Genomic DNA, 16,747 nt, shown 5'->3' on the forward strand with positions numbered 1-16,747 from the left:
TTGTAAGCCGAGTACTTATTCTATCGGTCTCTTTTTGCCGAACCGCTAAGTTACGGGAACGTAAACACACCAGCATCGGTTGTCAAGCGATGGTGGTGGGGTGACAAACACACACACAAACACACACACACACACACACACATATATATATATATATACGACGGGCTTCTTTCAGTTTCCGTCTACCAAACCCACTCACAAGGCTTTGGTCGGCCCGAGGCTATAGTAGAAGACACTTGCCCAAGGTGCTACGCAGTGGGACTCAACCCGGAACCATGTGGTTACCGCACAGCCACTCCTGCGCCTATGTTTTACATTATTTAATTCCATTGCTGTATGTTCTGAGTCCAGATGTTCCTTGGACAGGATGTGAGAAGGGGGAGAGAGACCTAAACAATAAATACCAGTAATATCATGGTTATCTCCCTTAGTTACTATTTTATTTACGTAGAGCAGTAGTTCTCAATCGGTGACCTTATGGCCCTTGATGGTCCATATACGATTTGGTTAGAATTTATCTGCAATAAATTGCTCGTATTTCTGCAATACACAAAATATTTTAACAATTTTTTAAATACAATTCCTAATAATGTTTAATTATAAAAATATAATAGGATTTAAAAACATCGAGTGGCTATGAGGTTCCACCTGAGTAAAATAGGAATGAAAGGGTCCGTGGGTAACAAATGATTCAAAACCACCAGTGTTCAGGGTTACTTGTCATACGACAAGTAATGTTTGGAACCTACGTTTATTGGAGCTACTTTAGCATGCACTCTACTGCAGTATAAGCAGTCTGTGTTGTGAAATGACTTGGTTTGCCTACTGAGAGCTCAACACGTTTTGTGATCTTTCATGGTAAAAATTTATTACCTGTGATTACTCCTTTCTTTCTATGCTTCTGATCTGAGTGCTCCTGACTGGTGTGGATAAAAGATCAATAGATCTAACATCCACATTAGTATCCACCACAAATTGAAGCAGATATATTATCTATGTAACACGTTCTAGCCACTGCAATGCTGTTTTAAGATTTTTTTAATGTATCATTTTAAACAGCGGAAACAACAGTTCCATTTTTATGGGAAAGCAATCTTCTGGATGTATCACAAGAAACAGATCCTTGTTATCAATGTAGTAGTGTAGTGAAAGCAAAACAAAAACATAATAGAGGTGGGGAATAAAGACCTGTACTGCATTGTCATTAATAATAAATCATTATTCAACTTGTTTTTATTATCCTGCAATTTAAAGTTCTTATAGTGGAGGTAGGCAGCACACTGAAGTGAGGAAGGGAAGATAGACCACACACTAAATTGGTACCCATTTATCATTGTTGAGCAGTATCGGGTAATGTTACATGTAATGAAATTAATTGATTATTAAGCAGTTTTATTGTTATCAGTAATATATTGATTGCACATATACAATAAGAGATGTGTTTATATTTTAATTTAATAAATATTTTTATTAGAAAAATTACTATTCATTTCACTTGTATTCATCCACCATAAAATTTGAAAAACCAATATTATAATTATAATTATTGTATCTATGCAATATTATTACCTGGAGTGGCAAACTCTATACTCCCACTGTTACCTTTTATATATCAGGTAGCACTCTAGTATAACTATATTGAATGCTGGAAAGGAGGATAAAGACAGTGGGAAGGGGACAGATTCAGTTCAAAGGAATTGGGCTGTTGCATTGATTAGCTGTGATTTTTCATGTCTTTTGCAAAGGCTAAATTTGTGTGAACATCAAGGTTCACTCCATTTCATCTTTACTGCAAAATTCCCAAGAACTATTTATGCCAAATGTAAGAAACTATTAACAACTATTGTTGTAATGGCACAATGACTGGCAGAGCGCTTACAGAAACTGCAAATTTTGATGTATTCCATGAATTTTGTAAGCATATTTCGATTGCGCATCTGTCTCATTATTTCTAACCTTCTACACATTTCACTCGCTCTCCTTCCTCTTCCCCCCCCCTCTATTTTCCGCTTTGTTTCTCATCTACCCCCATCTCCCTCTACTCCTTTACCCATTTACTCTCCCCTTCTTTTGTGTGCGTGCGTGCATACATGTGTACCTATGTGCGTGTGTGTGTGTGTGTGTATATATATATGTAATCTCGTTCAGCTGCCATCTTGTATTCTCTGTATGTGATTATTTGAAGCATTGTTGCTGAAAGCTCTCACATCTTTCATCTTAAGTGGTTCCAACTGCTTTTGAAAGAAAGTTGTTGCATCGAAATCTAAAACATCCTCACATGTTATTGTTCTGGTTCCCACTTTGTAATAACACAACTAGATTTATTGCAATTGCAACAAGCAACTTTCATTCTCATCTTTCCTTTGCACTTCTGTCAGTTGTTGCAGGTATTGTTTAGCCCAGGTCAGCCCTATTCCAGTAGACCTGTGATCAAAGGTGTTGCAACAATGTTCATCTTTTATTCAATTGCATTCTATGTAGGAGCACACCTTTCACCAACCTGTCCTTCCTTTATAAGGCAATAGGATATGATTTCATGGGGATTTAGCTGTCTAGCTTGTGGAGTGTTGGCAAAGAGATTCCTTCATTGGCTCATCTAGTAAATGTTCGTGTTACTACTGTTAGGGTCCTCGTTGTCTCTGTCTAGTTATATCACTTCATTGCTGACATTCATTGATATTGAGACATGTAAGTCTGGCTGGCAAAATAGCATCATCATCATCATCATTTTGTGAGTGTTCACCTTATTCTCCTCGCATAGGTCAGTTGAGATTCTTTGAGGCAGTATTTCTACAGCTGTATGCTCTTCCTTTCATCAACTCTCACTTTTCCCAAGTAAGAATGTTTCCCCCTTATACTTTGAATGCAAACAGTACAGTGACAAGTCATGATTTCACTAAAGATTGCAAAAGAATAACATCATTTTGCATTTATAGTGACATCTGTTTTCAGCTTGTGTGTGATTTCAAGACAAGGAGGCATGGCATACATACACACACACACGCACACACACACACACACACACACACACGTGGAGAGAGAGAGAGGCTTTCAATCTTCATTTACTAAATCCATGCAAAAAGCTTTGGTTACCTGGTGCTGTAAGAGAAGACACCTACCCAAGGTGTTGTGCAGTGGAGTTGAACTTGAAATCCTGATAGTGGTTTTTGTATTAAAAAAAAAGAAAAAAAAAAGAACAAGACAAAGGAAACCAGCAGAAAGTTACCTTTGTATTGTGTGATAAAAGTTCTTTGGAAAGCACTTGGCACATGTCAAGAAAGTGATAACAGGACATTCATTGACTTGATGGTACAAGAAAGAATTTAATGGAAGCCAAACCATCAGATTAAAGCTATTACAACATAGATACAATCTCCTGTATCTATGTACTATATTCAAGTTCTGTCATGGTAAACAAGCTTTACTCTTTATCCTGTTTGTAGTCAATTAAATAGGCATCATTAATATACTGGAGTTGATTGCATTCAATTGACTGCATCCCTTCACAGCAAATGTTGGCCTTGCACCTTCACAAAACTAAACTATTATTGGCTGCATGGTTAAGAATTTTGTTTTATAACTACATAGTTTCTCTTTTAAAACCTATTGTGCAGAACGTTGGACAGGTGTTTTCTACTGTAGCTTTGGGTTGACCAACACCTTGTGAGTGGAATTTGCTTGGTAGAAGCCTATTTGTGTGCAAGTGTGTATGTGTCTGTCCATGTCTGTGTTTATGTAAAAAAATCAGGGTCATTTTAAAAAGCATTACAATTATAAATTAGTTAAAGTTACAGGTTAAAAAAATACTGGAGTCAATATGGTCATCATAGAACTATGAATGCTGTGCCTCGGCATTGTCACAGTCAAATGCCTGAGACTAGTGAAAGAATATATATTGGAAAGTAATGGCAAAGATTTTAATGGACATAATATAAAGCATTCAAGTACTGATTTGAGACACAAGGCTATCAACAAGGCCACCAATCACACTTAAACATGTCTCAATTACTAGATAGATGTATTGTTGATTGCTTCTGCAATTCCACTTTAAAATTAAATCTTATTAATGTTACTACTATAGAACTAGCACTTCTACTACCAAAAGTATTTATTTTACTTGGTTTCCCAGTAAAAATATTGTATCTATCTTTCTCCATGTCTGTTATCCATCCATCTCTCTGTCTCTAGTTAGCCATCCATCCATCCATCACTATTTATCCATCTGTCCATCCATCTACCCATCTCTATTTATGTGTCCATTCATCCTTCTCTAACACCCACCCACCCATCTCTATTTAGCTATTTAATCTGCTTATCCTGATCTAGCTATCTGGAAATAAGCTAACAGCCATAGCTTGAATTTCCTTACTCATAGTTTATGCTTACTATTCTATATATTTACTGAAAGCTATCGTCTTGTTTATTGCATTCTGTATTATTAAGTACATTTTGCAAAATGTCTTCTCCCAAAGAAATAATTCCAATAAAAAAAAAACAAAAAAACATCCACTTCTTTGTCATTTTCTACATTACCATTATTATTATAAACAAACCATTGTGTTGTTGTGTAAAGTAATTTTCTTTTCCATTTCTGTTTTTAAACCACATTGAAACAAGGATTATGTTTATGACAAGCAGCATATTTTTGCATTAGCAAATCATATATATGTGCAAATCAGAAGATTCTTATTCAGATATATTCATTATGGCAATTCACATTCCTTAAGGATGTTCTATTGATAACTTTTATATGTATTATAACTTGATAAATGATTAATATCTCATTGAAGAAAACCAGCTTGGTTTGTGAATGCTGACTCACTCTGAATTATTCAACAGTTGCCTTTCCTGTTATGAACAGTTGTGTGGGTGCATTTATCATGACATCAGCGCTAGATCCATTGATCTAAATCGTATTTCAATCCCCCCTTTTTTTTAAAGATTTTTGTATTCAAACCCATCTCATATATATATATATATATATATATATATATATATATATATATATATATATATATATATATATATATATATATATATAAAATGTGTGTATATATATGTGTGTGTGTGTGTATATATGTATATGTTGGGTCATCTCATGAATAATGCGGTTTTTTCAATTGCATGAACTGAAAGTTGGATGGGTGTGGGATAAACTGCGTGCATCAACTTGCTATAAAAACAGGTTGTAATTTTTCCTTGGTCTTTTCCTAGTGCAAGTTTTGAAGAGTTCAGTTTGATTTTAGCAGTTATTTTTTCAAAGCTGTAAAGGAAATGAGAAAGGAACATATTCGGCATATTTTACTTTATGAGTTCAATAAAAGCAACAATGTAACAGGAAGTGTGAGGAATATTAATGCAGTATATGGGGATCAGACAATAAGCGTAAGCCAGTGTCGAAGGTGGTTCCAAAAATTCCAAGCCAGAAACTACAGCTTAGAGGACGAGTCTTGTCCTGGAAGATCTGTAAGAGCTTGATGAGGATGTCCTACAAGCCCTGGTGGAACAAAATCCCATCTTAACTGTTGAGGAACAAGCAGAGAAACTTGGATTTGATCATTCAACCAGTCATTCAAGTCAGCACTTGAAGAAAAGTGACCATCTTTGGTTTCAAGACAATAGGTGTTCTTCCTTTAAGATAATGCTCGGCCACATGGATGACATTCCAAAGGCTGGAGTAGTTTGAATGGGAAACGATGCCCCACCCACCATAATCACCGGACATTGCCCCATCTGATTATCGTTTAATCCACAGTCTTCAAAATCATTTGGATGGAAAAAAATATGAATTCTGTAGTCGAGGTCACTACAGTACTGGAAGAGTGAATTTTGGAAGAGGGACCTTGCAAGTCTACCAGATAGATGGAAGAGCATTGTAGAAAACGAAGGAGAGTATATTTCAGATTAAAAAAGAACTTTGTTTATCTTAATTTTGAATAATAAAAGATGTATAACAAAACTGCATTATTTAATGGGATGACCCAGTATAAAATGTGTGTGTATATATATAAATGTATATATATACATATATATATATATATATATATATATATATATATATATATATGTGTGTATATATATATATATGTGTGTATATATATGTGTGTGTGTATGTGTATATATATGTATATGTGTGTGTGTGTGTATATATATATATATATATATATATATATATATAAATGGAACAAAAACGTAATAGAGTACAATAAAACATTCGGACTGATAGACAATAGTAGGTGGACGAGAAACAACAATTAGGACAGGCAAAAAAAAGACAGGTCATTCATGACTTTCCTTCCTCAGTCAAGTCCCAGAAGTTACGACCATCGAGTTGATTGTATGATTGTAGAATGGACAGATTGTACCACAGAAAACCCACCGAAAGACCAATTGACCTACAAGTTTTAATCTTTTCTGAAGACAAACTGCATGTAAAGATAGTGTTTTAAAATGGATTCTAAATGAATAAGACAAGATATGACAGATGACAATTTCAGTTGAACAGCGTATAAAGATATCTGATCTGCAATCACCCAACTGTTAATGACAGGAAAGCTTAAGTTTTTCACTTTGTAAGTTCTCTTTGTAGTTGGAATATGGCTGGATATTCTGCAAATGAGACTGTGGAACCTGCATAAGACATAGTAAGATATGATAATGGAAAACCGAGTATACTGGAGTTTGTAATTGACAGTGTAAAATGAAATGATCCAAACATAGTGTCAAAACAAACTCTCAAGTGGTTAATTGGTTCAGAAATTTGAATGTATTTTAGCAATAGTGAAATATAATTACAAATTAATTTTTATTTGTGTTGCTACTACTACTGCTGCTACCTCCCCCTACCACTATCATGTGTGATGATCATATAGGCAACATTCTTGTGTATGCAAATCATATTGCATGTTAATCAGAATATTTTCATTCAAATATATTCATGAATTTAATTTGTGCTTCATAGCATGTTATCCTTAATGTTTGAGTGTACTATAACTTGATAAGTAATTAATACCCCTCTGAAAAAAAAAAAAAAAAAAAAAAAAAAAGAAAAACGCTTCGAAAGGAAGCTGTTGATTCTGAATTCTGAATTATTCAGCAGACAAGAGCTGGCAATTCCACATAGACGGGTACACATGTCTAGAGCTATTGTCATGGTAAACACGCCCCAGCTGCACTGTTACATCAGTTTGCAATGATTGTAATGATGTTTAGATCTGTCTAAACAGATCTGTCCTGTCAGGACTGATCTCGCATCAAAGAGCCTTTTAGCTCTGACCATCCTGTCTTTTTATTTAGACCTAGCTTTATCTGGGACTAATTTATTTATTTGATGTCTCCTTTGTTGACTCATGGTTTCTGCTATGGCATTAAGGGAGGGATATATGAATATACGTATACAAAATACTGGTTATATGCCATGCAATTAAAATTGCAATATATGTGTACACATACATACACACACACACACACACACACTTGGTGTTACATGTATTGTTTAGCACCGTAAGGATCAAATCAAACTGTTTTAAATAATGATAATAATAATTGCATATATATATATGTGTATATTTGTGTGTGTGTGTGTCTGTGTATATAGATATGTATATAGGTGTTGTGTATCTATGTGCCTATATGTGTGTGTGTGTATGTGTGTGTATGTATGTGCATATATGTGTGTGTATGTATGTGTATATATGTGTGTATGTATGTGCATATATATGTGTATATGTATGTATATATACATATCTTGTACTTGATTTATCGACCCCGAAAGGATGAAAGGCAAAGTTGACCTTGGCAGAATTCGAACTCAGAACATAGTCATGGGCGAAATACCACTAAGCATTTCGTCCTGCGTGCTTATGATTCCGCCAGCTCACTTCCTTAATAATAAGGACAATGATAAGGTAATGATAATAATAACATTAAGATCAAAATGAAAAATTCTAGTCCTAGGTTGTGGCTTGACCCTTTTGTTACCATATTTCTGTTGAGATACTCTGTGTTTCTTTCAATTAATTTAAAATATAACAAAGAATTTAGTAAAATAACTTAGTTATCATTAAGCTCGTGTTAGGAACAGAAATTGTGACTCAGGTTTGGGGGAAGATTTTAATTCAGAACTTCTGAAAACAAGACATTTGTACTGCAGAGCCAGAGCCGCTTTCAGGCGGGCTGGTATCAAAAGGGTTAAAACTTTATGAGTATGTACTTGTATTTGACTAGAGACTTTGTTTGACACTTAAGTGATGATGTAACACCATGGATGAGAAAAAGGAAAGAGGTAGCTCCTTTATGTAGAAAGACAAAGCAAAACTTGAAGTAAGCAATTACAGCCCTGCTATCACATTTATCTCTGAGACTGAAATAATGTTTATTTATAAACAGTGAGGTGTACTTGTGGAAATAGAATAAATATTTATTGAAGACAAGAAATGGTAATGAAGGAGATAATGAACAGACGACTTGTTCTGCATATATTAACAAAATGATATTTCAGAGCATAACCGATATGAAGTATCTGTGAGATGATGGGATGGTAAAAGAAAGTGAAGGATTTAAATGTACCTCCACCAGTTTTGAGATGATTATTCAGTTGTTCAATCAATTAAACTACTTACTTAATGAATTAGCATGCAAGTAGCTGAGTATTCCACAGTGCTCTTAATGTAATCCTTGGCCAGATTCAGCATGGTACAGTGTATGACAACGCTCGACATTAGAATTACAGATACAATCCATCTGATTGGCTTCTAGAACAGTTATTCTGTACCCAACTTCATTCACGGTGCTGGGGTTTACCGAAAGCTACAGTAAATGACTCTTGCCAAAAGTGCTATGTATTGGAATTGAAGTCTGAACATCATGATAGTGAAGTAAAAAATTTTAATCATATGACCATACTGCATCCACATAATAAAATAGAGACAGACCTCTTAACTAAATCCTGATGTGACCCCCCCCCCCTTTTTTTTCCACATTCTTGATTGCCTTGAAAATATTTGGAATTTATGATGGTGGTTCTTATGTCAAGTTTACATGTCAGAAGTTACAAGATGAAATAAGAACTGTTTTTCCAAAAAGATTAATTATTTCTACTCCTAATTATTATTGCTTTGATTACCCTGTCTTACATTCCTCTGCTTTCTCATAGTATATGCATGCATTTGTGTAAGTGTGTGTGTATATATTATATATACATACATGCACACACACATATACACATGCATATATATGTAGATATATATATATATATATATGTATAGGTGCAGGAGTGGCTGTGTAGTAAGTAGCTTGCTTACCAACCACATGGTTCTGGGTTCAGTCCCACTGTGTGGCACCTTGGGCAAGTGTCTTGTGCTATATCCTTGGGCCAACCAAAGCCTTGTGAGTGGATTTGGTTGACGGAAACTGGAAGAAGCCCATCATATATATGTGCGTGTGTGTGTGTTTGTGTGTCTGTGTTTGTCCCCCCTCCCACCGTTACTTGACAACCAATGTTGGTGTGTCTACCTCCTTGTAACTTAGCGGTTCAGCAAAAGAGACTGATAGAATATATACTAGGCTTGCAACGAATAAGTTCCAGGGTCAATTTGTTCGACTAAAGGTGGTGTTCCAGCATGACCACAGTCAAATGGCTGAAACAAGTAAAGAAGTAAAGGAATTCAATCCAGCCATAAGTAATGAAAGAATTTACCATCAAATTTTCATGGACGACCTTGAACTTTGCTCCAAACTTGAGAAGTAGCTGCATTCTTCGGTACAGCATGTAAGAATTTTCAGTTGAGATGCTGGAATGATAAGTGTGTCATACTCGTAAGGAAAAGATGCTGAAGTTTGCCAAATAGCAAGGTAATAAGATCATCTAAGAATGATGAAAGATATAAAATATTTGGGTGTGTTGCAGGATGATGAGGTAAAACAGAAGGAAATGAAATGCTAAGTCATAGAATAAATGTAAGAGGGATGGCAAGAGAGACCTTAGAACCAAAACAAGATGGAACGAATGTTATTAATGAGATCAGTGCATGAGGAATACTTGTGTTACTAGTGTTGTTTATAATATAGTCTTTGTTCATTGAATAACAAATGAACTTGATGGAACAGATAATAATAATAGTATGCAATGTGTTTGTGTTATTACATCTGTGAAACAGTGCTGATAGACATGTATTATATATATATATACAACAAAAACAAGGAAGAAGTGGAATATTCTGTATAACTAATACAATACAGTTGGCTTTTCTAGAACTCAAGATATTAGAAGCTTAGGAAGATCAATAATGTACATAGAAGAAAAGGATTATGAACAAAATAAGAGAGAGAGAAATTGAAAATGGAAATAAAGTGTTAGCTTTTAGAAGAATATCCACAAGACAGCAGGTTAAAGTTGATGTTGGACTTAAGGTTTGAATAGTGAATTGCTAAAACTGTCCTCTTTTATTCTTCAAGAATCTTTTGCAAAGTCCTTGAAAGTTGAAGAGACTTGTTTTGTTGCTACTTGAGGCATTGACAAAATCAATGTTGAATTATGTTGTAGTAAACTATTTTTCATGTAGGAAGTGAAAATGAAAATGTCTTTCACAGAAAAAGCACTTGGTTAGGTACACAGAATTGTTAGGAAGACAAAACATGTTATCAGTATTATTTAGTTAAAACCTACGTTCTGGTTCAAATTCTGCAGTGATCAACTTAGATTTGTATTCTTCCAGGGGTTAATATCCAGTGCTGGAGTTGGTTAAATACTAGTTTGAGGAAAAAGTTTGTGCACCATGAGTCACTATTGAACATGACACGAACTGAATGAACACACATACCACAAATATATATAAAAAAGGATTATTTTAACACAGCGCACAAACTTTTTCCTCAACCTAATATTATATAAAGCATACAAGATAAGAGTAGAATTATAATAAATAAGCACTTACTGTCAAATAATTCTTGCAGAATATGTCTTCAAGCTAAGAGGCCTATATATTACAAATATATTGGCCTTTGTCTGTATATATTTGTACAAACTTGCCCATGCATGTAGATATGTGCGCTGCCTTTTATCTGTCACATTAGATGTCAAGTAATGGGAAAATATTTTATAAAGTTTTTTTGATTTAGGACAATATAAATAGTTCTTTCTTACATAATGTCCAAGATTGTTTTATATAAGTGGAAGTAATGAAATGAATGTAAATTACCCCTTGTCTAGAAAGACACTTGGCTATTCTCCAGAAATAATTGGAAGCAATTAACATACTTTATTATTAATAGTATGATATAAACTAACCCAGAGGCCTAAGTGTTGGTGAAACAATGCTACTACAAATAATTCTTTTCTGATTTACACACAAGATCGGCTAATTTGTGGGGAGGATATTTAGTCAATACCACCAACCCTAGTACTTGACTGGTACTGTATTTTATCAACCCAGAAAGGGTTGATAAAACGTTAGAAACGGAACAAACACAACAAAGTGTTTTTTTACCAATGCTCTAATGATTCTGTTGAATGAAATAATATACAAGTGTAATGTGTTGGTGTATATAACATGCACAAGTGTAGGTTGTTGTTTTTTTAGCCCCAGGTCAATCCTAACTGAGTAGCTCGATGAGCAAAGGCATTTCAGCCATAATCATACTATCATCATCGTTTAACGTCTGCTTTCCATGCTAGCATGAGTTGGATGATTTGACTGAACACTGGTGAGCCAGATGGCTACACCAGGCTCCAATCTGATTTGGCAAAGTTTCTACGGCTGGATGCCCTTCCTAACGCCAACCACTCCGAGAGTGTAGGAAGGGCATCTATCTTTTATTGAAACAGTAACATGTGATTTTGGGGAAATTTGGGTCCTATTTGTAGGAGATTGAATGATAGAATGACCCCCATGTTTGTTTGAGGGACTCCCTTGCTGGTTTGAGGGATTTCTTTGTTGGCTTAAGGGGCTTCTTTTTCAATTCCAAGTATTTTTATAACTGTCAACAGTTAAATTTAATCATCATCATCATTGTTTTACATCCACATTTTTTTAATTGAAACTGCTATCTTGCAATCGTGAATGTGACACTCTTATCACTTGGCCATTGCACCTTCACACACACACAATCTCGCTCTCTCTCTCTCTCTCACATACACACACAGATAAGATAAGATAAGATTCGCATTTTGCCACTTTTCCTTCTGAAATGAAAATACCATGCGTACACATACTAATGTATCCTGTTTACGTGGTGATAATAATTTCTACTTGTTTGGTGTGTATTATTATATCGGTGTACACCCATCTGCTTGATACACATTATTACATGAATCAATCGTTGAAAGTTTGAAACAGCTGTAAAGATATATCTAGGACTATATTCTTTCTTTGCCAAATATATTTATAGTTGCATTAATGTAATGTCTTTTATGATATATTGTCAGCATTTATTCCTTCATAGATACATACTCACACACATACAGACATGCAATATTCTATTTTATTGTATATATATATATATAAATATATATCTAATTTTCTGGGTTTTTTTCTTTGCAGGTTGGTGGAGTTTTGTTTGTTGCTTTATCAACATGGCTGTTGATAGATAAAAACAAGCTGGTCCGAAATTGGATGGAATTTTTCTTGGATCCAGTTTCGCTGATTTGCTTATCTGGTGGCATTGTTGTGTTTGTAGCGTTCTTTGGATGTATGGGATCATTGCGAGAAAAGACCTGTTTCCTTCATGTGGTAAGTACCTTCGTTGCTCACTCCTTATGGAAGTTAATGTTTCAGTTAGACTGTACTGTTTCACCCACTGTTGAGACACCACCGACTCCTGCATTTGGAGATGGAGTAAAACATCACCCTCAGTATTCAAGTATTTACTCAAAATATCTCTGTACTTGTATGTGCATATGTCTAGTAAGTTCACTGTAAGAAAAGTTCACTGTTATCAATTCATTGCAGGGAAAGTTCACTGTTATCAGTTCACCACAGGGAAAGTTCACCATCTTCAATTCACTGTTTTTCCTTTTTTTCAATAAGATAGTTTTTAACTATTAATGGTGAGATACTATGAATACATTTTCTTGGTAAACTTTCCTCGTAGTGAACTTTCCTAATGGTGAACTTTCTTCATGGTGAATTGATGGCTGTGAACTTACCTGTAATTGTGTGTGTGTGAATTCACATCAAAAATAATCTGCTACTAAGAATCATATAAACCAGTACAAATCAGTAACTAAACTAGAAACTTTGCTCTAGGGTCTTATGCTGGTGAGTAGAGTGTGACTGGACACCCTTTCAGAGCAATAAAATACCTACATGTTTCCTCTGAGGGTGCTCTTTACTGAATGTCTAATGAAATCTGTACAAATTTTGAGCCAATTTTTCGTGATATATCATCATATTCATCAGAAAGTGTCCATATTCTATGCTGACATGGGTTGGACAGTTTAACAAGCTGAAGAACAGCATTGTGCTCTTATTTCTGCTTTAGCATGGTTTCTGTGGCTGGATGCTCATCCTCATGCCAACCACTTTACAGTATGTACAGGTTGCTTTTTTCCTATTTTTCTTTTTTGTGCCACTTGCACTGGTGAGGTAATTATGCAGCTTGCATGACTACAAGCCCCAAGGGAATCAGCTTTATGCTAGGCAATAAGGAGAAGGGTAAAGTATAGGAGAAAAAAAGAGCCGAGCAGAGCAGAACAGGTTTCTTGTGGAGGAGTTACATGACCACTCACATTTTAGAAGTGAGGGTAAGAGTGATTGGATGGAGCTAGAAAGATACGGAAAAAAAAAAAAAAGCGATGATGTCAGGGAATACCTTCAAATTGGGCAGTGGGGGGTCATGGGTGAGTGGGGGAGTAGATGATGCCTGATTGTGCAGAGCAGCAGAATAGTAATGATGATACAGTAAAGAGAGAGTGAGAGAAAGAGAGAGATGACATGCTGTCGGGTAGGTTGTAGGAGTGAATGGGGAAGAGAGAGAGGCAGGCATAGTGCATGGGGAGGGTGAGACCTATGATGGTGGGAGAGGAGAGGTGATTTGGTGGCACAGTGGGGGTCAGGTGATCAATGAAAGTGTGGGTGGAGAGAATAGTATTAATGGATGAAGGATGGTTAACAAATGAAATGGTTCTAGATAGTAGGCAAAATGGTATCAAGGAAGAACTGCAGTTTGGAAGGTGATGCTTTGAGATGTCTTGAAGAAGAAGGAAATCCGGTGAAGGGCCCAGCTGTATATATATATACACACACACACACACACGCACGCACGCACGCACACACACACACACACACACACACACACACACACACACACACACACACACACACACACACACACACACACACACACACACACCCCTCTATCAGCACTCAGTTTCACCAAGGTGGGTGGGTTTTCTTGAGGGCAATATATTGCCAGTCATCCTTGTTAAGCATGTATCTCCTCTACAGCAACACACTTGTTTCTGCCCTCATTCCTGATCTCTGTCTCTCTCTCTCTGATGGGGTAATGCTACACCTCTCTTTTACAGCAAGGTACCTGTTTCTGTCTCTCTGTCACATTATCACCTTCCATCATCTGGCACACAATCACCTCTTCCAATACCCCTCTCAAAGTTACTTTGATGATCCTGCTAGTGTTGGTGCCACGTAAAAAGCATCCAGTCCACACTGTAAAGTGGTTGGCATTTGGAAGTGCATCCAGCTGTAAAAAACCATGCTAAAACTGACCTTATCTGTGCTAGTACCACATAAAAAGTACTTGGTCCACTCTGCAGGGTGGTTGGTGCTAGGAAGGGCATCTGGCCATAAAAACCATGTCAAAACAGACACTGAAGCCTGGTACAGTCTTCTGCCTGGCCAGCTCCTGTCAAACCATCCAATCCATGCATGGAAAGCGGGCATTAAATGATGATGATGATGACAATAATGATCTTGGTCCTTTGTTATCTCCTCTGTAAGGTTCAAGGTCTTGAGATTAGCCTTCACCACTTCATTTCATGCCTTCCTTGGTTTTCCTCTTGTGCAAGCTCCATCCACATTCAGTGATTACGTAGCTGTTCTCATCCTTATCCATTATGTGTCAATACCAGTGCAGTCTTCTTTCTTGCACACTACATTCTGGTTCCTCCTATGCCCAGCTTTTCACTCAGTATCTTTGTACTAAGACTTCCATGCATGCTCACTTTGCACATCCAATGGAGTATACTTGCTTTGTTTCTTTCCAGTTTTCTCAAGTCCTCTGCATTCAAGATACATGTCCCACTGCCATGCAGAAATGCAGTTCTAAAAGGAAAAGTTCTTTGTTGTCAGCAGCGGTTGTAGCTCTCTGAACTTTCTCCACCCCATTCTTATTCCAGCTACTACACTTTCAGAGCAACCACCTCTCTTGCTAATTACACCTTCTAACAAAAGCTATCAATTACTTCTAAGTGAACCATTCGAGTGTTTAAGAGAAACTATTTCTGTGCGCTCCAAGTATGTACTGGTCCAGTGCCTCTATCACACACGAAGCTTACATTTGTAGACAGTCTGCCTGTGACTCCACTATATTCCTTTGTATGTCCATATCTTATACTGGATACAGTATATGGAGTTCATACCTACTCTGTTTCTACATATTGAACTAGACTACTTTCTAGAAGATACCAGGATCTTTGCTACATTTATCTTAAAATCCTCTCAGTTCTCGCTTCCATACCAGGAATTTCTTCTCTAATTCTTCTGCAGATCTAACTTTGAATTCTTGAACATTAGCAGGCTATTATTTCCGTGTGTGTGATCCTCATAAGTTTTATGTTCTTTTTCCCATGCTTGCATCAGTTGGATGGGTCCTTTGTAACACACTGGCTCTTTGTCATCTCCTTTGTGAAGTTCAACATCCTGAGGTCAGCTTTCACCAATTCTGTCCGTACATTTCTTGGTCTTTCTCTTCCACAGTTTCCTTCCATTTGGATCCTCCGACACTCTCTACTCGTCTTTCATCATCCATATACATTACATATCCCTATCAACACATTCATTTCTCATGCACACTAACATCACACACCCGGCAGAGCATGCCCACCTCATTTCCTTCCAGTCTTTGTATATCATCTATATTCAGCACCCCTGTATCTTACCACCATACAACATTGCACTTCATACACAAACAACATACAATCTACTCTTCACATCAAGGGAGAATTCCCTTGTTGCCAGCAGAAGAAATAAGCTCCCTGAACGTTTTTACCCTTGTTCTTACTCTGGCTACTATAATTTTAAAGTACCCTCCTAGCTCATTAGGTTGCCAAGGTAACCAGAAATCATTAGCTACTTCTATACACTAGCATAGCAGGAGGAGTGGGGCACTTTTCATCCTGTTGTAGGCTATTGCTGTAGGCAATATGTGTTTTTTTTTGTTTTTTTTTTTGTGTGACGTCCGGGAGTGGCAAACAGAAGGGCTGCCCCGGGCAGCACACTTTCTAGCTACACTAGTGCTTTTATGGAGCCTCCAAGAATTAAATAGAACTTTACTAGTACTCTGACTCTTTACCCTTTTACTTGTTTCAGTCATTTGACTGTGGCCATGCTGGAGCACCGCCTTTAGCCGAGCAAATCGACCCCAGGACTTATTCTTTGTAAGCCTAGTACTTATTCTATCGGCCCCTTTTGCCGAACCGCTAAGTTACGGGGACATAAACACACCAGCATCGGTTGTCAAGCGATGTTGGAGGGACAAACACAGACACACACACACGCACACACACACACAC

The 16,747-nt window shown here is 36.5% G+C and overlaps 1 protein-coding gene and 1 long non-coding RNA gene across 3 annotated transcripts in view; one reads left to right on the forward strand and one right to left on the reverse strand.

The window, feature by feature from the left end:
- The window catches only part of LOC128247624 (uncharacterized), an 18,129-nt gene extending 7,056 nt beyond the window's left edge, over positions 1–11,073 (reverse strand). Inside the window, exons 1-2 of one of the 2 annotated variants that reach the window (XR_008263997.1) lie at positions 10,935–11,073; positions 9,698–9,791 (exon numbers count right to left, since the gene is read on the reverse strand). This is a non-coding gene — a long non-coding RNA (uncharacterized LOC128247624). Of the gene's footprint in view, positions 1–9,697; positions 9,792–10,666; positions 10,808–10,934 lie in introns of those variants that run through there. The other variant, XR_008263996.1, reaches the window with a different exon arrangement.
- Positions 1–16,747, forward strand: part of LOC106882727 (tetraspanin-33) — an 82,973-nt gene that overhangs the window by 50,958 nt on the left and 15,268 nt on the right. The window contains exon 2 of the mRNA XM_014933499.2: positions 12,540–12,728. Within this exon, the coding sequence (XP_014788985.1) occupies positions 12,540–12,728 (189 nt within the window). The remainder of the gene's footprint in view (positions 1–12,539; positions 12,729–16,747) is intronic.

The sequence above is a fragment of the Octopus bimaculoides genome, chromosome 4, assembly GCF_001194135.2.
Source record: "Octopus bimaculoides isolate UCB-OBI-ISO-001 chromosome 4, ASM119413v2, whole genome shotgun sequence".
Taxonomy (NCBI): Eukaryota; Metazoa; Mollusca; class Cephalopoda; order Octopoda; family Octopodidae; genus Octopus; species Octopus bimaculoides.